The sequence below is a fragment of the Hemibagrus wyckioides genome, linkage group LG20, assembly GCF_019097595.1.
Source record: "Hemibagrus wyckioides isolate EC202008001 linkage group LG20, SWU_Hwy_1.0, whole genome shotgun sequence".
NCBI classification, from domain to species: Eukaryota; Metazoa; Chordata; class Actinopteri; order Siluriformes; family Bagridae; genus Hemibagrus; species Hemibagrus wyckioides.
In genome coordinates this window covers 9,035,413-9,060,925 of record NC_080729.1, presented here as the reverse complement: position 1 = coordinate 9,060,925, position 25,513 = coordinate 9,035,413, and the positions used below count along the sequence as shown (strand labels likewise).

Genomic DNA, 25,513 nt, shown 5'->3' with positions numbered 1-25,513 from the left:
GTGATCATGTATAACAGTGCAGTGTGTGTTACGGTGTGATCATGTATAACAGTGCACAGGTATGAATGTGATTCACAGGATGAATGTCATGTCATCTGCACAGACAGTGTACAATGCACAGTGTGTTCACAGCCTGTGCATATGATTGCAACAGAGAATAGAAATAGAAATCACATTCATTTAACTAACTTTATGTGTGTAATAATCGGGAAACTTCGCTGGCTGAGCGTGCCGAGATATAGAATATATCAGTGCCCTCCAAACAGGACCTGTGCACGCTCCGAGGGAGCATCAAACAGTCTTACCGCCAACTGGGTCATCCCACAGCCCCAACCTCACACGAATTACCCTTTAAGGCCACGCATGACAGAGGTCAGAGTGTGGTCCTGTCCAGCAGAAAGCAAGACGTACTTCATTGTACTGATTGGAACTGCTACATAAGTATCGTGTTAACTAGGGCATCTACAGCACCTGCTCATATCATAAAGGGTTCTCCAACCTCTATCTGCTGTGCCAGGGATATCTGTAGATGCACCTCGAAGGTATACTTCTCCGGGTACTCAATGTTAAGTGCATAAATGATACCAAAAAGTAAAGCAAATGCATTTGGCAGGTCATCAACATCATCAAGCACAATTTTCTCTTCCAGCACCACAGCTATACTTCTTGTGTTTGGGTTGGTTATTGCCACATCTTCAACAAAACTGAGGATACCTACTTTAAGTCCCTTAGTGCAGGTTTCCTTCTGGACTGTGTCCTACAGAGACAACAAACTAAGGGTCAAAATCAATACAGAACAAAAATAAGAAAAAGAAGAAGTATCTTGCTCAAGGGTACAATCAAGGAAGTTATGTTTTGTGCTGGGACTTGAACACAACCTTCTTATCAGAGACTCAAAGCCATCACTACAGCTAGCTTGCACTGCTTCACTGGAATCTTTAAGTGCCATTAATTCAGTGGGAGAAATAGCTGAATCAATGCAAACTAGTTATGGTGTTGCTCTGGCATGGCTGTAATGGCTCAGTGACAGAAGGCTTGATCAGAAGGTTGTGTTCAAATTCCAGCACACTTCCAAGCAGCACTGGTTGAGTAAGACCCTTATCTTTCAGCTTAGTTGTATCCTACATCAGTCAAATGAACAAGTGTGCTGGGTTATGTGTCATTTTATGCAACATTAAGATATTACAGCACTTTACTGCCGACCCAAATTGCCAGTCAGCTGCTGTAAAGTTTAGAGCGTTTTGGTTTCTTATGTTCACTAATCATTAAAATATTTAATACACTTACATTGTTTGTTTTAAGGCGAGTCGTTTGGGTTGTAGAAATTTGAGAAAGGATAGCATTCTCACAAACTTCTCCACAGGCCAGCCATGTTAGACATGACGGATAAGATAAAAAATATTACCAGATACGTTCTCAGTAGATTGCCCTCCTTTTCTCTCAGAAACAAGGGAAGGCCACAAAGTGCTGCAGATTTGCGTGTGATTATCCTGTGTGTCAGGATAGCAGTGGTCTAAAACACAAACAGGAAGCAGGAAAAACATGGACAAAGTAAATGGCTTTTACTACAACTAGCATTTGTAGTATGCAGTCAACCTCAAAATTTGAAGTAAACTGATGTTGTTACCCGTTCATCAAGTCTGTCTAGGAGTATTTGAGTTTCTCCTCCCAAGGCTCCACTTCTTGATCTATAGAGCTTTATCAATCGTGGTGCAAGTGAGTCCAAGTAACTAAGAAAGATCTGCCTGAGATCAACTCCAGTAACTCTGTAGAATTCTGCATATATCTGCAAAAAATATAAATAGTTCAAATTCACTACCCTAATGTTATGTTTGGGGATGAAAACATCCACTAAAATAAACTGCTGTAAAAATATATCAGATGATATATTTTGATGGATATTTTTTTACTTTTTATCACAGTCTTGGACATGTCAAAGATTATTAACAACATTAGCTTTGATGCATTTTTAGTTGTTTTTTTTTGCAGCATCTGATTAAATTTTTCTCCCTAATTTACTGTTGGTGGCTGTTTTTGCCTTCCATTATAACCACATTTTTTGACTGCACAGCCATGACACTATATAATCATGCATTCTTGATTGTTGCTGGTTTTCCCTGTTGGGAAGAGGTACAATTTGTGATTTTTACTGTTGATGACCAAGTGGCACCATTAACCCTTTAGATAGGCCTGTGCAAAGAAAGCTTAGTTTCTGGCTTTTTGTGTGTGTGTGTGTGTGTGTGTGCGTGCGTGCGTGTGTGTGTGTGTGTGTGTGAGAGAGAGAGAGAAATTGGTACAGAATACACCTCTGACATTGCTCTAATTCAATGCCCTGCCCGTATAAGACAGTGGTAGTGCAATCTAAGATAGCTGATGGCTTAGTGGTATCGTGTTTCTGCAGAAGTTTTCATTACATTGAAGGCACGCTTGAAAACTTCAAGTTATAACTACAGATAAGCTCTTATAGTGTTTGGATAATTAATACAGTACAGTATAACAAATAGACTTGCAACAAGTGGAGATGAGCAAGGTAAGCACTATTTGTATATACACTATAATGCCAAAAGTTTTGGGACATCTACCTTTACATGAACTTTAATGACATGAAACTTTAATGAAATCCTTAAGGTTTAATATGGAGTTGGCCCGCTCTTTGCAGCTATAACAGCTGCAACTCTTCTAGGAAGGCTTTCCACAAGGTTTAGGAGTGTATTTATGGGAATCTTTGACCATTGCTCTAGCAGCGCATTTGTGAGGTCAGGCACTGATGTTGGATGAGAAGGCCTGGCTCACAGTCTTCGCTCTCAAGTTCAAGGCTCCGCCAGTCAAGTTCCTCCACACCAAACTCGCTCATCCATGTCTTTATGAACCTTGCTTTGTGCACTGGTGCACAGTCATCTTGGAACAGGAAGAGGTCATCCCCAAACTGATCCCACAAAGTTGGGAAAATACAATTGTCCAAAATGTCTTGGTATGCTGAAGCATTAAGAGTTCTGTTGGAACTCAGAGCCCCCTCCGAGTGGACATATCACAGGGTGGAATTTTGTTTGTATCTATTATTCTTAGCTTTCCCAATAACCTCCACAATCTATAAAACTTTAAAACTATAAAAGAGATCTCAGTCAACAGATGAGAAGAAGCGGGTTTCTTTATTCAGTCATGCAGTCAACAACATGCATATCTGAAGAGAGCAGCTGGTCTCTCCAACCCCGAAAAAGTCCCCTCTACTTATACCCCAGGCGCCCCGGGGCGCCTCCTTTTCTCTAATTTAAATATTTCCAGCAATTTCCCATTATATTCAGTGTATGGCTACTTTAGTCCCTCCTTCCTTAGTTTACATACGTTTTCCCAGTTCCCATTATTTTCGCATTTGTCCCGATACCGCCCCTAAATTGATACCATCCTCCCCTCGATGACGTCAATTTTCCTCCTCACCAGTTCCCTTTATTTTTAGGCTAAGTCAACCATTTTTATAAAAATTGGCGCTTACTTATAGGCGCCACTTCCTTATTGACTTCATTTGACCATCACCTCTCAAAGGTGCTTCCTCGGCTCATCCTGACCTCATGGCGTTGCCCTCCACAACAATGTGTAAGTACCTTGCTCTCTTCCTCTATGTCATGATGACTTTTCTCTCTACCTACTTGATCTAAGTTTTTTGTTTTACTAATTTTAAACTAAGCTGTGCCATTAAACTGCCTCATATCCTTTTCCCTTTTCATCACTGTTGGTTGCTAGTATTCCTATGCTGTTGTCTCCTCTACCTGCCTGTCACTGTCATGTCACAGTGACCTGGCCTACTTCCCACACTGTGTTCCTCCTACCTTAGTACACGCTCTCTTTTGCTGACTACATAGTCACACAATATGCACTTCACTCATCTTCACTCATTTCCCATTACTTTTTCCTAGCTCAGTCAGCCCTTGCGCTATCTTCCCGGAGAAGTCCCAGGGTGCTCTGCGGCCTTCTCGCCAGTATCAGCTATCCTGTTTGGCCATTGAACTTACTGGTTTCCTGGAGCACCTATCTGAATCCTCTATTCCTGAGTCTCCTTACCTTGCCCACCATATCGTGAGAGATACCGTCTATTTTGATCAGAGCACCCAATTTCACCCCACAACCTGTGATCAGTCTACTCAGACCTTCTACTGGCATTGGACACGCACCACCTCTCACGGCGTCCAGACTGAGGATTTCCCTGTTGAGATTTCCTCTAATGATTCTTCCTCTGACTCCTCTTCATTTCCTAATTCCCCTGACCTTCCCCAGCTTTCGCCTGAATTTGTGCCCATGCCTTACAGTGTTCATGATATTCCATCAGTCTTCTCCTGACTATTCACCCCCCAACTTCTCCCACTGATTACTCCTCCAACTTCTCCTCAGGATCCCGAGATTCCGTCTTCTACAACTGAAACTCCGGTCCCACTGATCCCATTGGATAGGCTGGCTGACTGAGTTGTAACTCCTAATGTTTCAATAAATCTCTCCTCTTTTCTGTTCCTTCAGGTCCCAGTGTGGTTATTACGCTAGCATGCTGCCAATAATTATTCTGCATGTTTATTATAAAGACTATGAGACTCTATCTGATTATTATAGCTATTATTAATCAGAGTTAACTACTTACTGCGTAATAAATGGCTAAATTATTCTTGATAGATACACACTACTCTTTAGGCAGAATATTGCTAAGTCAGAGCTTAGAGCATTGAGTACATTAGCACTTAAGCTACTTTTTAAGGCTAGGTATATAATTCAAAGCTGGGTATATTATATTTTTCTCCGACAGTTCTTTTCACTGGAACTAAGGGGTCAAGCCCAACCCCTGAAAAACAACACCTGAATTGAATGATTTGGAGGGGTGTCCAAAAGAATCTTAGGGCAATATAGCGATATAGTATAATTAAGGTATTGGTGAGGAGCTGCTTTATGTCTGCCCCTTCTGTACGATCTCAGTGAGGAGATATTGTGCAGGATATTTTGTTGTTAATGAAAGAAGAGACATTAATTAATAAAGAAGAGAACGATTGACTGTTTCTACACTGAGAATGTAAATGGAAAAGCTCAGAAATCCATAACCTTCTCTTATTTATGTCTCGAAAATAATAAGCACTGGGTTGGGATACTGTTACCATGGCAACAAAAACGTATGCTGTTCAGGAAATGGCAAAATTTTATGTACAAAAATTTTTCTTGTTATTGTACAAGTAAAACAAGATTCAGTTATTAAAGCACAGCATGCACTTTTTATCCATTTATAGTTACATTTAGTCTTGTGGAATGTGAAGTTTATGCCTGTTATTGCTTATGTTACAGCAGTTACAAACTGCTCACCAACGCATGTCTTTAGACAGGAAGAAGGAAACCCTGGAGAACCCGGAGGAAACCCCCGAAGCACCGGGAGAACATGCAAACTCCACATACACACAGCAAAGATGGGAATAATCTAATATATATTCAACTATATTACATATTGTGTTACGCATAATCCAAATTATGATTGCTATTATAATACGAAAGAGATACCAGCCTGATATGACATTTTGCAGCTTGGCCCAGGCCCTCATCTCTCTCCATCTCCTGATGTCGCACATCTCCACCGATAACATCTGGGCACACAGATAAGACAAAGGTTGCAGTATTTTGTACACATTTCATCGATTCGCATGTTCATTGACGTTCACAGAAAAGGTTACTGATGACATCATTTTGGGCGACGTACAGCATTAATTCCCTGCTGAATGCTGAAGGGCTAGGAGTGCTTCTAGAAAGTTCTCTTTATTGAATAACACCAAGAAAAATTTGTTGTTTATTCTAAAATCTATTAACACACACACACACATACAGACACACACAGACACCTTTACACACAGACACACACACACCTTTACACACAGACACACACACACACACCTTTACACACAGACACACACACACCTTTACACACAGACACACACACACACACACCTTTACACACTGACAGCTGCATTGCTGATTTCTATTTTCAAAATAAATCATTCAAATTTATCATAAGTGTGTCTTCATGCTGTATTTCCTCTGTTATTGTAACCTTTATAACAGCAGTAAACATCTCTCACTCTTTCTCGATCTCTCTCTCTCTTGCTCTCTCTCTCTTTCTTTCTCTCTTTCTCTAGCTCTCATGCTCTCTCTCTCTCTCTCTTGCTATCTCTCTCGCTCTCTTTTCCCCTTTTGTATAATTTGAGAATTTGTGGTTAGTCTGTCTATTTTATCTTTCTCTTCTCTTCCCAAAGCATTATGGGAAAACCATAACAGGGTAAATAACCCACCTCGTTCACATTCATTACTCCTGGGACATTACTCCAGGGAACAACGTAGTGGACATCAGCGTGCCGCCCACCACAGACGGGCAAAAGAGCAGCAAACTGCAGAAACCTGTAACCATGACGACCAACCATCACCCCTAACCCCACCAAGCCCTCACCACACTCCGCACTACACTCATCTCCCGTTTTCTCTCTATGTGTTGTGCCGCTGACGTTCCATTTATTTGTGTAATATATATTTTTCCTTTTGATAGCTTCTCAACTCACGTATGCGCACATACCGAGACAGACACTCGTACACACACATATTTCTGACATGAAATAAAATTTTACAGTATAAACTCTGGTGACGTCTGTTTGCTTAATGTGGTGGAAATAATGGCCTTCTTTCTGAACCAATGAGCTGAAGAAATCTAGTGGGCCTTATGAAGATTAAAATCATTCTGCTAGAGCAGAGATGCCCAAACTATCTGTACATACTAGCCATACTATCTGAGAAAAGAGGGAGGGGGAGGGGGGATGCCTTTGACACACATCGTCATTTCTAATTTAACATAAAATTTTTGTTTGTTTTATTGTTGACCTACAAAAGAGTAAACTGAAATGAAATGTGAATTAATCAGATTTTTTTTATGTACATGCGCAATTCAAGGTGCAGCGCCACGTGCTTTGCAACAATCACCATCAATCAATGAGCTGCTTGACAAACTTCAATTCGAGCAGAGCGTGCTGCTACGTCCTTCATCAGCACAAGAAAGCGCCACACGGGTCAGTTATCAGATTTCTGCTCTAATTGCTAAATGTGGAAGAGCATTCGCTACTGGAGAGTTCGTCAAAGAATGTCTTGAAATGAATTAATGAATTAAAGTGGGAGAAGATGGCTGGCATTACAACTGATGGAGCGTCAGCAATGGTAGAGAGGAAATCTGGCCTTGCTACTTTGGCGTTTCAGAAAGTCAGTGAATGTGGAGGAAAAGTATGTTTTTATTGTAATAAGTTCATTGAACTACAAAACTTTAGCTTCTGTCATTTTCACAGGGAGAAAAATATTTGTCTCATGACATAAAGGATCGGACCAATTCTACAGTATCTAGTATGTGTCACGTGTGTTAAGAGCCAACATGCCTCAAGGCATCATTAATCTCTAAGGTTAACACAGTATGACTGACTTAATTATAACATGAAAGCACACATCTGGCTGCCCTAAACATTTCTGGTTAGTTGCGATGATGTAAATATGAATTTAAGTTCATAAGTTCATTTTTATATTTAAGAATATAAATTTAAGGGATGTGAAAAACTCAATTGGAAAGATATATACAAAAGAGAACATTAAAATGACATACTGTGAATTAACCTTCGATTGTTATCGGACTGGAAGATCATCAGTCATTACAGAGGTGCAATTATGCTGTTCAGAGTCTTTAAACAAAGAAAAATAGGAATTTTTAAGGGAAAATGTCGGTCTGCCTCACTGCACTGTGTGAAATAAGAGTCTACTGAGAGTGGATCCAGTTACTGTCCTTTTAAACACGTCACTAAGATGAACAAATCTATTTTAGGATACATTGAGTAGATCATTTTTGTAACTTGGTGCTGAGTGTCTTTTTAAACAACCTTGAATTAATGTGAAAGAAGGTTGTACAACGTTGTTCCATTTACTTTGTACTTGAATGTTTCATCACGCAAGCTGTTTTTTTCTCTGTACAAATCAGTATGCTGACCAAAAACCATTAGTCATGAGCAGAAATCTTCTTAGCTTGTTTATTGAAGATGCAGGACAACCACCTAGTAATGCATTACACAATGCATTACAGTCTGGAGGTCACTGTTGAGCTACTAGTAATAGTACATCCTTCTAAATGCAAGCTGAATTGAGAGAGCTTCTGTGTACTGGTTTTTGGACCAATAAGTAATATCTCTGTCTTATCTGGATTTAGTAATAGAAAATTATCGATCATCCAATCATTTATATTTTTGACACACCGAGTTAATCTAGACAATGTAGATATTTCATCTGGTTTAGAAGAGATATATAAGTGGGTATAACAATGGAAACTAATCCCATGTCTTCTAATGATGTTACCCAAGGGAAGCATGTATATTGAAAAAAGCAGAGGTCCCAAAACTGACCCTTGCGGGACCCTGTATTTCACTGCCATTACACCGGACAGTTCTCCATTTAGATCTACAAAATGCTATCGATCAGACAGGTAGGATCTAAATCATTTTAATGCCTGTCCCTGAATACCCATGTGATTTTGTAAGTGATCTATGAGGATATTATGATCTATAGTGTCGAATGCAGCACTAAGATCAAGTAAGACTAATATTGAGATGCAGCCTTGGTCCTAAGCTAAAAACAAGTCATTTGTGATTTTAACTAGCGCAGTTTCTGTACTATGATGGGGCCTGAATCCTGACTGAAATTCTTTAAAGATATTGTTTTCCTGTAAGAAGGAGCATAATTGAGCAGACACCACCTCTTCTAATATTTTAGATATAAACGGAAGGTTTGAAATCGGTCTGTAATTTGTTATTTCATTAGGGTCTAGTTTAGGTTTCTTAAGAAGAGGCTTAATGACTGCCAACTTGAGTGGTTTAGGGACATGACCTAAATATAGCGAAGAATGAATAATGTTTAGAAGAGGCTCTCCAGCTGTATGTATCACTTCTTTTAGTAATCTAGTTGGAATCGGGTCTAACAAACACGTTGTTGATTTAGCCGTGCTGACAAGTTCATACAGCTCTTCCTGTCCTATACCCGTAAAGCATTGTAGCTCTAGATGTGGAGCTTTAGGCTGGACTGGATCACAGGATGCTGTCAGAGGTTGAACATCCATTATTTTGTTCCTGATACTATCAATTTTTTCAGTGCAGAAATTCACAAAGTCCTCACTACTAAACTGTGATGGAATACTCTCTCTGGATATCTGATGTTTTGTTAGTCTAGCCACTGTACTAAATAAGAATCTGGGATTGTTTTGGTTTATTGCTATCAGTTTGCTCAGATGCTTGGCCCTAGCAGCTTTTAGAGACTGTCTATAGCCGGACATACAGTCTTTATACACAATTCTAAAAACTTCTAATTTAGTTTATCTTCACTTTCGCTCGAGGTTACGGGTTGCTCTCTTGAGGGCATGAGTATGACTATTGTACCATGGTGCAGGTGTCTTTAATCTCCGACCTTTTTTAATCGGATGGGGGCAACAGTGCCTAGAGTGCTGGTAAAAATAGTGCCTATGCTTTTAGTAACTTCATCTCGATCATCTGTATTTAGGGGTCTAGTAAGAAGTTGAGACAGTTCCAGCAGGTTACTCGTGAATCTGCCTTTGGTGGTCAGATTAATATTTCTACCAAATCAGTAACATAGCTAACATGGCTAATATGTTCTACAGGTAGAGTGTACACTAAGAGGCAGTGGTGGACCGTCAGGGCCAACAAGGCCTTCTCTGCTGGCCTAAACAGCAGTGATCTGAATCACTGACTTGCATTTTAATATATTTAATATATTTTTCCATTAATGTGTATTTAATTATTACCAATAGTCTATTCTCTACTTTTCATAGCTTTTCTCTTGGTTGCGCTGCTTCCAGTAGTGTATATTTATGATAAGAGTATTTATCCAATCATAATTCAGCCAGTGGCTGACATCATGTGTTGCCAGGGTGAAAGAAATCTGCCTTAAGGCCTTCAGAATCAATAGTGCAGGCGTCCGTAGCTTAAAATAAGTGGCAATGAAATTGTTACATTAACCAAACAGATTTCGAGTTGGCGTCACTGGGGCCATCCAGCAGGCATACGATTACGTCAGCAATTTCCCGTCCTTTGATTGGATAATTGGAGTAGTCAGAGGCAGCAAACCGCACAAAACTGCACACTAAATAAAATATATATATTTTAACTCACAGTGGCTGACAGAGGAGAAGAAATTGATTTAGTTGCAGACATCCTTACAAATGCATTTTCAAGGTGGAGTGTAATAAAATTGACTATTCCTTGTGAGGTGTGAAATACTGTAGACTAATTTTGTTTTTACTTTGCTATTTAACGGTTGATTAGTATCTATTGCCATGGCGTCATAATGATGGTATAGAGGTGGATTCATTCAGGAAGGACACCAGTGAAGGCCTAGGTGTGAAATACATGGCCCGCCACTGCTAAAAGGTGATGGTCTGTGATATCATGGCTTTGAGGTAGAATATCTATAACAGTGACATCTGTTCCATGTGATATAATTAAATCTAGCGTATGATTAAAACGATGAGTTGGTCTAGTAATGTTTTGTTTAACCCCAAAGGAATTTAGTTAATCCAAAAATGCGAGTCCAAAAGCATTAGCATCGTCTACATGAGTGTTAAAGTCTCCTACAATCAACACTTAATCAATAGGTCTGAGAGTAGATGTGCAAACTCTTTAAGAAAAACAACGTAGGGCCCCGGGGGTCTATACACGGTGGCCAGAGCGAGATATAGCAGGGAATTATTATGTGTGTCAGTGAGTGCAACATTAAGGATAAGCACTTTGATTGAGTTAAACCTGGGTCCTGTTTTCTGAGTAACAGTAAGAAAATTGTTATAGATAGTTGCAACACCACCTCCACGACCAGTCTGACGGGGCTCATGCTTATAGAAATATCCTGACGGAATAGACTCATTCAGACCAATTTAGTCATTTGGTCTAAGCCAGGTTTCAGTAAGGCAGAGTGCATCAAGACTATAATCTGATATCATTTTATTAACAATAAGTGTTTTAGGTGGAAGGGATCTAATGTTGAGAAGCACAAACATTAGAAATAGTTTTTGGATGCTTATTTGGCCTTTTTCTGGTTTTATGGTGATTATATAATTTCGAGAGCTTTTAACAAATTTATTCTTTGATCTCACTATTCGAGGAACAGACACAGTTTCTATAGGACGAGCTTTGTGTGCACTTGTATCAGTATGGTGAGTTGAACCCTAGCTATTATAATTGTGATCTGAGGTATGACTTACCAGTCAGATGGTGCGTAGTGTCCTGGAAATGTTGTGCGAGAGGACTGCTGCTCCAACTCTGCTAGGGTGCAGGCCATTAGTATGGTAGAGCCTAGGATGCTCCCAAAAAACATTCCAGTTATCAACAAAGGGTAATTTCTGATCTTCACACTATGACTGTAACCATTCATTAAAAGCAAATAGCCTACTGAACCTCTCGATTCCTCACTGGAACGTGGGCAGTGGTCCTTACACAGTGATCCTCGTCATGGGTGATGTTCTGCGTACCTTCTCAACCAGGCTCCTGAAGTCGTTCTCCAGGATCTCTGATTTGTTTCATGCCGCGAATTTACCTGGGACAGGTGAGCGTCAGTCCGTGACGATTCCAACGTGGCTTTCCACTGTCGCACCTGGGCCTGCTTCACCTGTAGGTGGAAAAAAAAATGTCTGGCCAATTTCCATTGACCTCTCTCACCAACAGTGTTTCTGCCTGCAGAACTGATGCTCACTAGTTTGTTTTTCTTCACCAATCTATGTAAACTCTAGAGACAGTTGGATGTGAAAATCTCAGATCAGCAGTTACTCAAATTTCTCGATCCAGCCGGGTTGGCACTAACAATCATGCCACAGTCCGAATGAATGAGTTCACATTTTTTCATCTTTAAGATGAACGTTAAGCTCGTGACCCGTATCTGATCTCCATTATGTTTATGCACTGCACTGAGGCCACATGATGGACACCTGCACGAGTGTGTACAGGTGTTCCTAAAATACGTGCAGGCAGAGTGTATGTATATTGAGCAGGTTGCGACGAGTGTGAGATTTGGGTGATCTGGCTCGCGCCCTCACCGCTGTCCGTGCAGCAGGTGGCGCACGCGAGCGCCCTTTTAAAAGCCCAGCGAGTACGGAGGCAGCGCGTGACACCGGCAATTGTGCCGCGGCTGCTCGGGCTCGCCCGTAACGCAAATCGGCGGCGAGGAAAACGCGTGACAGATCGACGCCCTCTTTTTCAACGAGTTGCCAAGAGTGGCGCGGCGTCGCGAGCGAGGAGTTTGGCGCGTGCACGCTGAGCAGAGAGCGGCGGAGAGTTTTTTTGCTGCTGTCCGAAAGGTTACCGAAGTGCAGCCAAAGAAAGAAAGAGGAGGGGGAACAGGAGAGAAACTCCACACAGGATGTTCAGTATGCATCTGTCCCGTTTTTACCGTCGAGGTTTAACGGGTTTAGTTTAAAAAGTCGCGTTTGGACCTCAACCGATCAGGCTCTCTGCTCCTCTCGCGGTAATTCCGGCTGTTTAATTGGGACGCATCCGGACGCAGCTCGAGGGATCCAGGAGTCTCTGCGGTTTCTGCAGTTCCCTCACTGTCAAGGGGGCAATGAGAATTCCTGTCTTTTTGCATTGACAACGAAATGGGGTGAGTGAAGTGTGTATTGTGTCTATTGTGTCTATTGTGTCTATTGTGTCTATTGTGTCTATTGTGTGTATTGTGTCTATTGTGTGTATTGTGTCTATTGTGTGTATTGTGTCTATTGTGTGTATTGTGTCTATTGTGTCTAGTGTGTAGTGTGTGTGTGTGTGTGTGTGTGTGTGTGTGTGTATTGTGTGTGTGTGTGTGTGTATTGTGTGTGATTGTGTGTGTGTGTGTGTATTGTGTGTGTGTGTGTGTGTACTAGTGCCTCAGGCGGGAGAAAATCTGTATCTAGGCAGATTGTTACAACTTGTTGTTGCTGTACATTATTCGTCTTCTAAAAAGTCACTACAGTCATCTACATACAGACTGTACATTACAGTCACTGTGCCAAAATGCAGTTTTTGCTTCTCAGAGTGTAGCTGTGTGAGTGTGTGTGAGTGTGAGTGTGTGTGAGTGTGTGTGTGAGTGTGTGTGAGTGTGAGTGTGTGTGAGTGTGAGTGTGAGTGTGTGAGTGTGAGTGTGAGTGTGTGAGTGTGAGTGTGAGTGTGAGAGTGAGAGTGTGAGAGTGAGTGTGTGAGTGTGTGAGTGTGAGTGTGAGTGTGAGTGTGAGTGTGTGAGTGTGAGTGTGTGTGTGTGTGAGTGAGTGAGTGTGTGTGTGTGTGAGTGAGAGAGACCTTTAGTTTTATTCAGTAAAGGATGCACAATGCATCAAGGATATCCCTGTATGGAAATATCAATACTATGTTTGTTTTTGTTTTATTCAACCACTTTTATTGAAAATTTTGTTTTTTTCAGCACTTTGCCTGACACTTGTTGACTTGCTGTTGCAGTTGTAATATGGGATTTTTATGACAATCAATGATAATAATAATAATAATAATAATAATAATAATAAAAAATCTCAGCCAAAATAATGCAAGCTGCTCTTTAACCCTGTCCCCATGTCAGAAAATTCCCTTCAACTGCAATTGTCAAGATGAAACTTGACAGAAATCAGGGTGCAGGTTTAGATCCCAGTGAGAGGAGACAGTGGCGAGGAAAAAGCTTACTGAAATGAAGTGTGGAAGAAAAAAACTTGGGGAAGTCATTCAACCTAATCGCTCTTTTAACGTACTGTAGGTGGTTAACGTGATTGATGAGGTATTATAGCCGGCATGGAAGTGCAGCAATTAAACGGGAGACATGCTGTTGAAATATTACAGTGGAGTGGCAGACACATTTGAAACATAGCTTGTATGTTACAGCTGTACTTGAGTACAAATGCTGATTTGTTTCAGTGGATTATATCTGTCACACGCATGATATATACTATCACTGTATATATATAGGGGTGGGCGATATGGAAAAAAAATTAGATCACGATTTCTTCTGGAAAAATCACGATTCACGATTTTATCCCGATTCTTTCTCATGTTGGTTTTAAGACTGTTTGGCAAATTACAGAGCTACAATACAGCCAAATTAATGTCTCCATATAAAAATATAGCCTTTACCATTTGTTTTCAAGTATTTTTTAATCAAGTTAATATTAAATGCAAGTGCAACTCTGCAAATTAAGAACATTAAACAAGACTTGCATAACAATGAAAGACTTGCCATCACAAAATGAACAATGGTTTAAGAAATCTTACATTGGTAGTGGTAACAGTTGTAACAGTCAGATAGTTTATTAGACATAGATCCTCAGCAAAGAGGTTCAGAAATGTAAATAGCTTATTCTTACAAAGTTAAATAAAAATATTAACTTGGTCTAGTCAAATAAATGCAAGTTCACAGACTTTAGCATAACTCCCAAAATAAACATTGGCTTCAAAAGGTAAAAACAAACATACAAAATGTAAACTACCTTTTGTAATCTGTTAAGATTTTTTGAAAGTGAAGAACCAAAACAATAAAATAAAGGTACAAAGATATTTCCTGACCTGAGGCTTGTAAACTTAGCAGCTTTAGAACATATCAGTTTCTAAAAGAACACAAAGTACGACTAATCACAAATTTTTAGAAAGGAAAACCAGCTGATTCACTTTATCTGGCTTGAGAGTTGCCCTTTGGCAGGTGACAATGTTGCCACCAGTGCTGAAGGCTCTTTCTGAGGGAGCACTTGTTGCTGGAATGCATAAATACTTTCTAGCAAGTTGGCTAACTCTTGGAAAGTTTGCCTCATGGACTCTCCACCATTCCAGTGGATCCATGCCACTTTCTGCATTTGGTGTGGACAAGTAGCCCTTCAATTCCCCTTCTATTGCTTCTTTTAGAGATGAGGAAGCTGATGTTGTGGCTGCAGATGCACTTACAACACCTGAGGCTTTCAAAAAGCTGGCAAGTGATCTCTTTGCTTTCTTGGGTGGTGTCTGATCTTCATCAGGGTTTTGTGATGTGGAGGTTGAGGTACTAGAGGTAGGCTGCTGATTTGATGATACTGGATTCTGTATGGTCAGCAAAGACTCCAGCTCAGACACAGCTCTGGTTTGTATTCCCTCAATGTATTGTGTTTTGAACCTGGGATCGACAAGCGAAGCCATATCCAGCAGGTCATCAGCGGTGGGGTCCTGATATTTGTCACTGAGGTATTTGAGAATGGTAGTCTTCATTGTTTTTGTTAGTTCAGTATCCTCATCATTCAGGCTCAAAATGTTGACTTTCAACAGGTGAAGCACTGGTTTTACATAAGATATACTCACATAGTCCTCACCTGAGAGTGCATCAGTAAAGTCTCTCAGAGGACTCGGAGCCTTTTTCATAGATTCCATCACGTCAACATCCTGCCATGATGGGACTAAATGCCTCGTCTTCCTGTCTGCCTTCAGGACCTGAGAAATCGCCTTTTCCTGGTCAAGCACTCTCTCGATCATGTTGAGTCTCGAACCCCATCCAGCTTCTGCTGAGGTAGCTTTAGGTCAGTTTGAGCATTACTCAAGTCCCTCTTTTTCTTCCAGCTGAACGAGAATGTACTGATGGCTTTCTTGCAGACAGATGTTACACGTTCAACACGAGGGTCTTTGGCACTTTTTTCTAACAAAAAAAGAATAATGTATTAAATTAGATTTAACCTAATGCACAATGTAAAATTTAATTTACAAATGTTTATATTATAAAATTATATAATTTTATTGAAACCGTTTAGATGTTTACCTAAAATGTTTTATTTCATATACAAAGCAATTACATATAACAGTGCAATTATTATTATTATTATTATTATTATTGCAAACTAATCTCATAATTTTACTCTGTTCAATGTTCTTAATGTAATTTTTAATTTATTATTTACAAACATTTATTATGAACAATATCCTGAATGGCAGAGATGATATTTATTTTTAGTTGCACTCACCGATAGCTAGGTGAAGTCTGTGCCCAAAGCATTGCAGACGAGTCCAGCTGTTAAGCTCCAACGCCTTCACCATATTGGCCCCGCTATCTGTCGTCATGCAGGTCATGTTTTCTTCTTTCAGTCCCCAACCTTCAAGAGCGTCCCTAAGGCCTTGCGCTATGAGTTCTCCCGTGTGTGGTCATCTGGGAAATATGTATATAATAAACAACTTCCAGTCATGAAGCCAGTGTATCGTCAGGCATAAATAAGGCTCTGACGTACGGCTAGACCATAAATCAGCTGTTTATAAAAACAGTTTATAAAAAAAATCAGTTTATAAAAACTTTTACGTTTTGAATTGCATGTTGCATCTTGCTGCGGCACTCGGAATAAAGCTGTGGAATGGCCGTGGAGGAAAAATATTTGCGGCTGGGTATTTGGTAACGTGGATCTACGACTTGTCTCTCGATGGCTACATCAACACACACACACACACACAGGATGTACACACTTTTACACATTTGCACTTTTTGTGTAGTAAGCGTAGTTGTCTTTACTGTTTCCTTGTGGGTGAAAGTGCGTATTGATGTATTTGTGTGTGTGTGTGTGTGTGTGTTCTATATTATCTGTATTATTATCTTGAGTTTCTGAGAAATGCTGTAGTCAGGTAACATCTCTGGAACTAGTGGAAACAAAGAATTTCCAACTAGTTGTCTCATTGACAATTTAGGCTTTTCTTGACTCTCTAAAGTACTCGAACCTTTGGAACCAGGAAGCTGGAACTGTCGGTTTTGTGATACTGGCTTATGTACTGGAAGTATTGGAGCTCAGGGACAGGCCTAAAAGCACTGCTTGTTGCATACTGTATATAATAGACTCGGTTTGTTCATGCTGTTTGTGCCATGAAAAAGCAAATGTTTGCTATTTTATCCTGCACAATGTTCTCACAAACATGTCTAGTTTTTAGGCTGTGTGTGTACTGAACAGGCATAACATTATGACCACCTGCCTAATATTGTGTTGGTCCCCCTTTTGCTGCCAAAACACCTTTGAATCAGAACCAGCATTGACTTCTTCTTCAGTAATTTGAGCAACCGTAGCTCGTCTGTTGGATTGGACCATCCTTACATGCATCACTGAGCCTTGGCCATCCATGACCCTGACGCCGGTTCACCACTGTTCCTTCCTTGGACCACTTTTGATAGATACTGACCACTGCAGACCAGGAACACCCCACAAGAGCTGCAGTTTTGGAGATGCTCTGATCCAGTCGGCTAGCCATCACAATTTGGCCCTTGTTAAACTCTCTCAAATCCTTGCGCTTACCCATTTTTCTTGCTTCTAACACATCAACTTTGAGAACAAAATATGTTCACTTGCTGCCTATTATATCCCACCCACTAACAGGTGCCATGATGAGGAGATAATCAGTGTTATTCAATTCACTGCTTAGTGGTCATAATGTTATGCCTGATTACCATTCACTTTCTTGAATACATAATCTTCTGGTGTTCTGTCATTTTCTGTTTCTCGCTTAGGGAGCAACCCATTTTTAGTACCTGAGTGCACGTGTTCCAGATTGATCCAGCTACTAAGCGCAACCGAATCCCAGCCAGCAAGCATGCAGTCACCGTCTCTTTCTTCTATGATGTCAATCGGCATGTCTACCGCATCAGTGTTTCTGTTATGAGTGCAGATCAGTGCAGAATTCAAGAGATGTGTGCTGATGGACCTGAGCAAGTCCTTTTATGTGGAAAATCTTGACAATCAAGTCCTAAAGCTTGTACATTTATAATGCTCAAAGCTCTACTGTACACAGACATGTAGAAATGAACGCTATACTGCAGAGCTGGACAAAAATGTACATTATTTCAAATCTACTTATTTCCTAAACACTACAGGGATATTTTTCTTTCTTTTGATTTCTTTTGTCCTGCATCATTTGCATAATAACTTACCTGAGGTCAGTGCATCATCAGGTATCAAGTCAAGAAGTTTTTATTGTCATTTCGAGCATAAATAGTAGATGCAGTACATAGTGAAATGAAACAATGTTCCTCCAGGACCATGGTGCTACATAAAACACAAAACTACATAAAACAACACAGAGCTAAGGACTAGAAAGTAAGTTAATCTAGCCACATACAGTGTATAGTGTGGAACCTAGTGCAAACAGAGTAAGAAATAAAATGAAAGAGTACTGACCAGTATACAGTCTATGTGGACCAGTGTGCAAAGAAAAGGAGGCTTGTGAACATGTACACATATGATAGCAGCAGCTGGGAGCAGCATTAAAGTGTGATGTACAAAAACAGCATTTAAACAGCATTAAAGTGTAATGTACAATGAAATATACAGTTTTGGCAGCACTGAAAAAAGGTGGTCCAGTAAACATAGATGTATATTGAATATGAATGTTCTGTTCTGGGTGTTGAGTCTGATGGCTGGAGGAAAGAAACTGTTACACAGTCTGGTTGTGAGGCTCAAATGCTTCTGTATTTTTTTCCTGGGGGCAGGAGGGTGAGGAGTGTGTGTGAGGGGTGTGTAGGGTCAGCAAAGTTAATATTTAGTGTTAATAAATGAGAAGCCATCAAACTCCTCTTGGATGGACTGGATGAAGAAGGAGAGATTCCCATGAGAAAGCTTGGGCTCCTCACAGGTGAATCTGCCATCAAAATTATTCCTCTGTTTCAGCCATGACCAGTTGATCTCACTGAAGAAAGGGTGAACTATGATAGCATTCTCCTTGCCCTCGGACACCACACAGCCGAGACGATCCATGGGCTTCTTCCTCAGGAACGCTTTGAGGATGCTGACCGCATTCCTGCTGAGGTTTGATGGATATTCCGGTTCAGCACTGATGATGGACTCAAACATCTTCTCCTCGTTGTGATCATGAAACGGAGCGTAGCCTGTCATCATCTCGTACATGATCACACCTAGGGCCCACCAATCCACCGATGTGTCGTATTCCCAATACTGTAACACCTCTGGTGCCATGTAGTTGGGTGTGCCACAAAAAGTGTTGGCAGTCTTGCCGTCTAGTATTCCCTCTGCGCACAAGCCGATGTCAGCCAGCTTGCAGTGGCCATCGGCATCTAGGAGGATGTTTCCGGGTTTGAGATCTCTGTGAATAATCCCGTTGCGGTGGAGGAACATGAGGGCACAGGCGATCTCAGCAGCATAAAATCTGGTGCGGGGTTCATCAAATCCACATGAACAGGAAATGTGAAATGCAAGATCCCCGCCATTCACAAATTCCATTGCGAAGCACAGTGAGTCGCTGGTCTGGAAGCTACAGTAGAGGTGGGTCAGGTAGGGGTGTTCACTGGCCAGAGCCAAGATCCGCCTCTCCATGAAGGTGCAGCTGATGTTTTCATATTCCCAAATCGTTTCCTTCTTCATAAACTTCAGCGCATACACCTCATCAGTGCCTTTGAGCTCGGACAAAATCACCTTCCCGTATGTACCCTTTCCAAGCACACTGAGGAAGTTGAAGTCCTCCAGGCTCTTTCTCTCAGGCTGTAGCTCCTCATCCTCTCTGCTCTCCTCTGAATTACACTCATTCAGGGACAAAGTCTTTTCTGCTTCTTCCAGAGGCTGAGGTGCTGCATCTTCACTGCTCTTTTCTAATATCTGTACACTATAATAGAGAAAGAACCACAGCAGAATTAGCACTTCTATACATTTAAACATTATTCAGGTTTGATTCAACACTTCCACTCTCTGGGACAGATGTACACACATGGGAATGCACATAACTGGGTGTGATGACAATATGAGCTCACATTGTTGAGAAATGAGTTTTAATTTTCTAAAGCTACATCTAATCACATGAACTGCACCTGGGAACACCTTTTGGTACAATCTTCCCTCAAATGTGATTGTATTAGTCCTATTTTACCTTTTCAGGGAGATGGCCTGCACTTCATCAGCTACTCCTCGCTTCACTTTGTTTTTCTCATTCTGTTCAGGACAACACAAATACAACAAGGTTTAGTTTCTTCACATAATCCACACAAAAGCACAAGTTTTGCTAATTTGTAAAAAAATTTCAGATACAGTGTAAAGAAAAGTAAAGTCATCCAATCTTACCCGTCTCAAACGACGAAAGTAAGTCAGTGAGTTTCCCATGTCAGATTGATCTTCTTATGAACAGATGAACACAAATGAAAGAAGGTAAATACAAACACTGTAGGACTGTGAATACACGCTGAAGAACTTCAAAAACACACAATGTAGGACTATAAACACACTCGCTGTAGAAGTACAAATACACACGCTCTGTAGGACTGTTAATGGTCACCTGATTTACACCTGTTAGTGGTCACTATGCCTACAATGATCTGATTCTGTTCTCCTTCTCCTTTTATAACTAGTGTTATTTTCACTATATTCTTAATGAGAATAGTTTTTCATTTACTGTTTATATAATTGTTTTTATTGTGTGTAATTTTTATTTAATACATTAATAATTCTCCATATTTATCAAGGCACCAATCAAACTGGAAGGAACTGTATATTTGGTTCTTAAATAAACTGTCCCATGAATATACTGTATATATTAGAAGCATTTTCTTTCTGTTTTATGAAAATTGTTATAACATATCCACTGTGATTATATTTTCACAGAGGACTGAAAAGCTGCATTTGGAAATATTAATCAAACACGACTCTAAAATCTAAAAGTCAAAAAGCTGGTCTTTTAATCCAGATCAAGAAATCACTTAAGAAAACACACACAAAAGTTTCAGTTTTGATTTCAATGAATTAATTAAAGCAACTATTAATGATACTTTACATTTCCAAGAAATAGACAAATCTAGTGAAGTTTTGTCAACCAGCAGCATGTAAAGGTTCATGCAACTAAAATGTAAAAAATGGAGAGTGGCATCTTAGTGTTTTTGAATGCTCCTGCCTCCCACAATCATTCCTAGATTTCAGTGTTTCTTAATGATTTTATTTAATCTTATTCCCCCAAATGTACACAAATATAATAATTTAGAAATGAATGATGTGTTTTATGTATTGAATAAACACCAGAAATAGGTTTCTGTCTTTAGCTTTAGCACTCTGAGTTTTCACTTTCATTTACATTTACCTGCATGTTACAAAAATCTTCACACATATATTGAAAAATTGTAAAGAAACTGATGATTTATTGTGATTTTTGTCATGCTTATAAGCAAATCAAATGAGAAGGGGCTATAGCACAACAAACTATCAGGATAAAATGAGTTACAGTAAAAGTCTGGGGTCAGAAGGTGCCTCTAGAGATGATCCCCATTGCACCCAGCATTCACAGCACAAATCTGCTTCCTGCATCCAGGTCAGTAAATGACTTTAATTCAAGTTTCCATTCTCCTGAAACTCACTAGTGACAATACAAACCATCAAGTCTAACCTATCTAAATAGTAGCCAGAGAATTCCCTCCTGAATTAATGAAGATTTATTACCGGCTTTTAAGATGCTCTTCTTTTGTCCAGCCTGTACTGAACTTCAGCAGGAGGATGGAGGCAGCAATGCACTGTGGGTAATTCATGACATCACATCACCCAAAACACTTCTGAATTCCACGTTGTAGGGATCTTAAGGAGTGGTCCTCAGACTTTGCTGATCGACTGAAGCCTCTTCAACTTTCCCTGCAGCTGGTAGAGAATTGCAGCAGGAAACCCATGTAGTGGACAGATGATTCTCCTTGGAGGACATTTAGGGCCTTAGAAACTGACTTCATAACTGCAGCATAATCACCTAAAAAGCCCAATTCAGCTTACTCTTTAAAAAATAACTTTCAATTCAGTTTATGAACCACTATCTACACACCACCAGTCTCCATAAGATATCAATTTTAAGTCAAATACAACTGTATCATTAAAATTTGAAATTGTACTATTTTATCCAACAACCAGAATACAAATATATTTTAGACAACATGTTAACAGCAAGTATATTTTTTATAACCAGTCTTTCTACAGCAAGGTAGTAGGAGCTCCATTGGCTCACAGGAACCGGAGACTGCATTCACTCTGCACTGTTTCAAATGCTGAGGTGGACCGGCTTTTATTCCACAACGCCTGGCATTTTCCAAAAGCAGACCAAGACAACTTCCTGTATGTCTGGCATCAGCGGCTTATACAAGATTCAGGAGATGGAATGCACATCTGTGATGTTGTGGAAGTTGGTACTCAAGGATGGCACCAACATCTTGAAGCTCAGATTCTTCATCATAGTCATCTTCTTCATGTTCATCAAGTGGGCATCCCTGTCCCCCACCAGATCCTCACGAGACAGTTACTTTCAAGTGTCATAACACTTATTTTGATTTAGCATAACCATTGCTTTTTCTAGAAGTATTTTTGTTTTAATTTAGCAGATGCTGGCGACCAGAATTGTATCCTGCAATCACGAGTGCAAACAAGTTTTCCTCAGGTAAGATAAATTGTTGTTTTTCATGCATTTTTTCTCCATTAAAATTTCCACTTCAGTTAATGTACAAAAGTACTTAAGTTAAAAAAAAAAACAACTAATCACTAAGTGCTAATGTCATTTTTTGTAATTATTCATTATGTGTGAAGAACCTAATGTTACTCTACTCACACATGCCTGTTAATCCAGAGTCTTAGAAATGAACATGATACAGATGACAGTTAACATTATTCTGAGCAGTCACGGTGTGCAAGGGGAACATGGGGGCTGTAAAATAGCAGGATTTGAGAACATTGCAGATTTCCTGTTAGAATTTATTTTATAGTAACAAATTAAAACCTGATAAAACATTTTACCATGCAGATGTTAAGATGATGATGATGATGTGTGTGTGTGTGTGTGTTTACAGGACACTACACAACATTACATAAAGACGGGGTCTGTGGCTTGTAAATTGTTTCCTACATGAAAACTTGACTTGAAACAACATTAAACATTAAAAAAAATGCATCACAGCAGAAGAAAACTATAGCAGAGCAGTCTGACTTGGTAACTCATACAGAATAACTAATGTGTGCTGAGCACTCCTGTGTCCTGGGAATCAGTTTTAAACAAATGACAAGCAAGAATCTAAGCAGATTCACTTTAATAGAAGCTTGCTGCACTACAGATTCAGAAAAAAGTTCAACTTCATCACAGTCAATGTTTCAGTATTTAGTTAACTAATGCATTGTAATGGGCAATATCCTGCGTGACATTTAAAGACTAATTTACTTGGTGGTCAAATATCAACAATAAAAGCTGACCTAATCATCATAACTTGCCATTAGAAATCACATGATATAGAATAACAACATATCTCACAATGGGTGGTGGCAGTAAATATTCTAAGGCATATCATGGTGTTTGCAGGTGCATTGAATGTTCATGAATATGTATAGGTCTGTGCAGGTGCATATATGTGAATGTGTGTATGATTATTAGATCTAGATATTCCTTTATAAGAACTGGACCTAATCAAGATTTCTCTGCAAATCAGCTACATACTACCACTAGTAGAGGATACCAGTATTCAAGCAAAGCTACAGAAGCTCTTGTTCAGCTTGAGAAGGAGCTGGTTCTCAAAGGTGCTCCCGTCTGTTCTTGCTCTCTTGGGACTAAAAATAAGACCTGCTGAACTGAAAAGTCTCTTACATGAAGCTGAAGCAGGTAAAGCTGTATTTAATCTTAAAGACAACTTGCAGAGTGCTTGGAAGTATTTCAGAATTTCTCTCTCATCAACTTTGCAAGGTAACCATTTAACTGCCATTTAACAGTTTCCTGACCATGAGTTGGCTTCATGCTTGCAAAGAAGTCCTTTTCATCAGAGGCACAGGAGCCAATACCTGGTGACTGATTCACGCACTCTTCTTCCAGGTGATCCTCGATGTAGTCCAGACCTGAAAAAGACATTTACTGAGATGCTAATGTTATTATGTAATGTAATGGTATTGATGAGCCATCTTATTGGACATTTAAAGGGAGTAATAATATAAAGTATAAAGAAGCTCAACTTTTCTTTATTTTTCTCCACGATAAATCAGATCCTAATGGCAGGTTTACATGCGCGGGCTGGGATTTATAAAAGGGTTAAAAGACCTGCTGTATTATTATTGCTACACTTAGTTTTTAACACCTTATTATATGAATTCAAGTAATTGAAAAAGCAGCACTTACATGGGAAGTTTCAGTGAAGTGCATACAAGCAAAAGGCTTTGATAAAATTGAATTTATTATCAATTTAATTTATCATCAATTAATTTATTCTCAATTTAATTTATTAACAATCTTGTTCTGGATGCTGAATTCTGAATGTATTTCATTTAGTGCACAAGCCATCCATCCATTGTCTATACCCACTTTATTCCTAATTAGGGTCATGGGGATCTGCTGGAGCCAATCCCAGTGCACATTGGGCGAAAAGCAGAGGTACACCCTGGACAGATTGCCAGTCCAACGCAGGGCCACATATAGACGAACAACCACACACACCTATGGGCAATTTAGAATTACCAATCAACCTAAAGTACAGTTTTTAGACTGTGGGAGAAAACCAGAGTACACCCACACAAGCACGGGGAGAACATGCAAACTCCACACAGAAAGGCCCCTGCCAGTTCAAACCCAGGGCCTTCTTGCTATGAGGCAACAGTGCTAACCACTAAGTCAGCGTGCTGCCCTGCACAAGCCAAAACATCAAAAGTATGCTGTCCTTTGCATGCTGTCTGCATGCAAATGCCACCGAGGTTCTCTCCAGAGTGCTGGGATCAAACCAGTGGGCTGTGACACCTAGTAAAATTCTCCTACATGAACTCCAACAATCTGTGGTTGTGGCAATAAGATCTATTTCCTTCATTGCTCCTTCAAGGTTTTTCTTTCCTTTCTATAGCAAGTTCATCTCTTTTGCAACGCAAGGTGTGGCATGACATGAGGGAGGAGACCCTCTATCAGACTGGGTTGGAGGATTGGAGACTCTGGATAACAAAGTTCAATACAACATTATCAACATTCCTCTGACTCATAATCTTGATTTATCCTGACTTCAGTTGTCTTGAGGTTGAAGGAGCTACCTCACTTTTCTGCTTGTCTTTTTCATGAAGTCAGCAACATTTCTTCAACTGACTACTATGTTTTTTTCTGAAATAAATAATTCCATATGTCAATTTCCCTCTCTTTGATAAACATCAGTGTTTACTGAGTAACAAAGCCTACTGAGTCTGTGAAGATTCTCAGTCATCCAGGTGCGGTTATCTGGAACCGAGTATGTTCTTTACCCTTTGGGAAGTTTATGGGATTCCACAAATTCTGCCAAATTCCCTCAGACTGAATAAGCTGCTCAGATGAGTAGTGAAACGTTTTGATCTAACAAGAAGTCCAGATTGACATGACTCAACTTCCAGAGAAGCCTACTTGGGCAAAGAATAGTTATTATATGCATATTGGCTAGTTGTGCGTTATATGTTCAGGCAGTCAGTGAAAGCTGAATTTGTGGAAATCTCATTCTACTAAACATCAAGTGCTATATATAACCAGCCAGAAGATTAGGCTAA

At 39.9% G+C, this 25,513-nt stretch overlaps 1 protein-coding gene and 1 long non-coding RNA gene across 2 annotated transcripts; both read right to left on the bottom strand.

The window, feature by feature from the left end:
* Positions 1-1,363: 1,363 nt before the first annotated feature.
* On the bottom strand, positions 1,364-11,680 carry LOC131371208 (uncharacterized). The gene is made up of 3 exons (XR_009207515.1): positions 11,297-11,680; positions 1,628-1,786; positions 1,364-1,513 (listed from the first exon to the last, which is right to left on the bottom strand). It is a non-coding gene; the product is annotated as an uncharacterized LOC131371208 (long non-coding RNA).
* Positions 11,681-18,556: 6,876 nt separating this feature from the next.
* Positions 18,557-23,876, bottom strand: LOC131342022 (protein kinase C epsilon type-like). Its single transcript, XM_058372727.1, has 4 exons — positions 23,750-23,876; positions 20,093-20,145; positions 19,902-19,963; positions 18,557-19,640 (listed from the first exon to the last, which is right to left on the bottom strand). Exons 1-4 carry the CDS (start codon positions 23,874-23,876, stop codon positions 18,557-18,559), a joined length of 1,326 nt encoding a protein of 441 aa, XP_058228710.1.
* Positions 23,877-25,513: the final 1,637 nt, after the last annotated feature.

What these genes read in the sequence shown, in the direction of transcription:
- LOC131342022 (XM_058372727.1), bottom strand. Translation starts at nt 23,876, where the DNA reads ATGTCTTTTTCAGGTCTGGACTACATCGAGGATCACCTGGAAGAAGAG. An exon ending in AAGCATGAAGCCAACTCATG is followed by an intron (nt 20,146 to 23,749) that starts GTCAGGAAACTG and finishes TCTGTTCATAAG; the next exon opens with AAGATCAATCTGACATGGGA. An exon ending in CAGGCCATCTCCCTGAAAAG is followed by an intron (nt 19,641 to 19,901) that starts GTAAAATAGGAC and finishes TCTCTATTATAG; the next exon opens with TGTACAGATATTAGAAAAGA.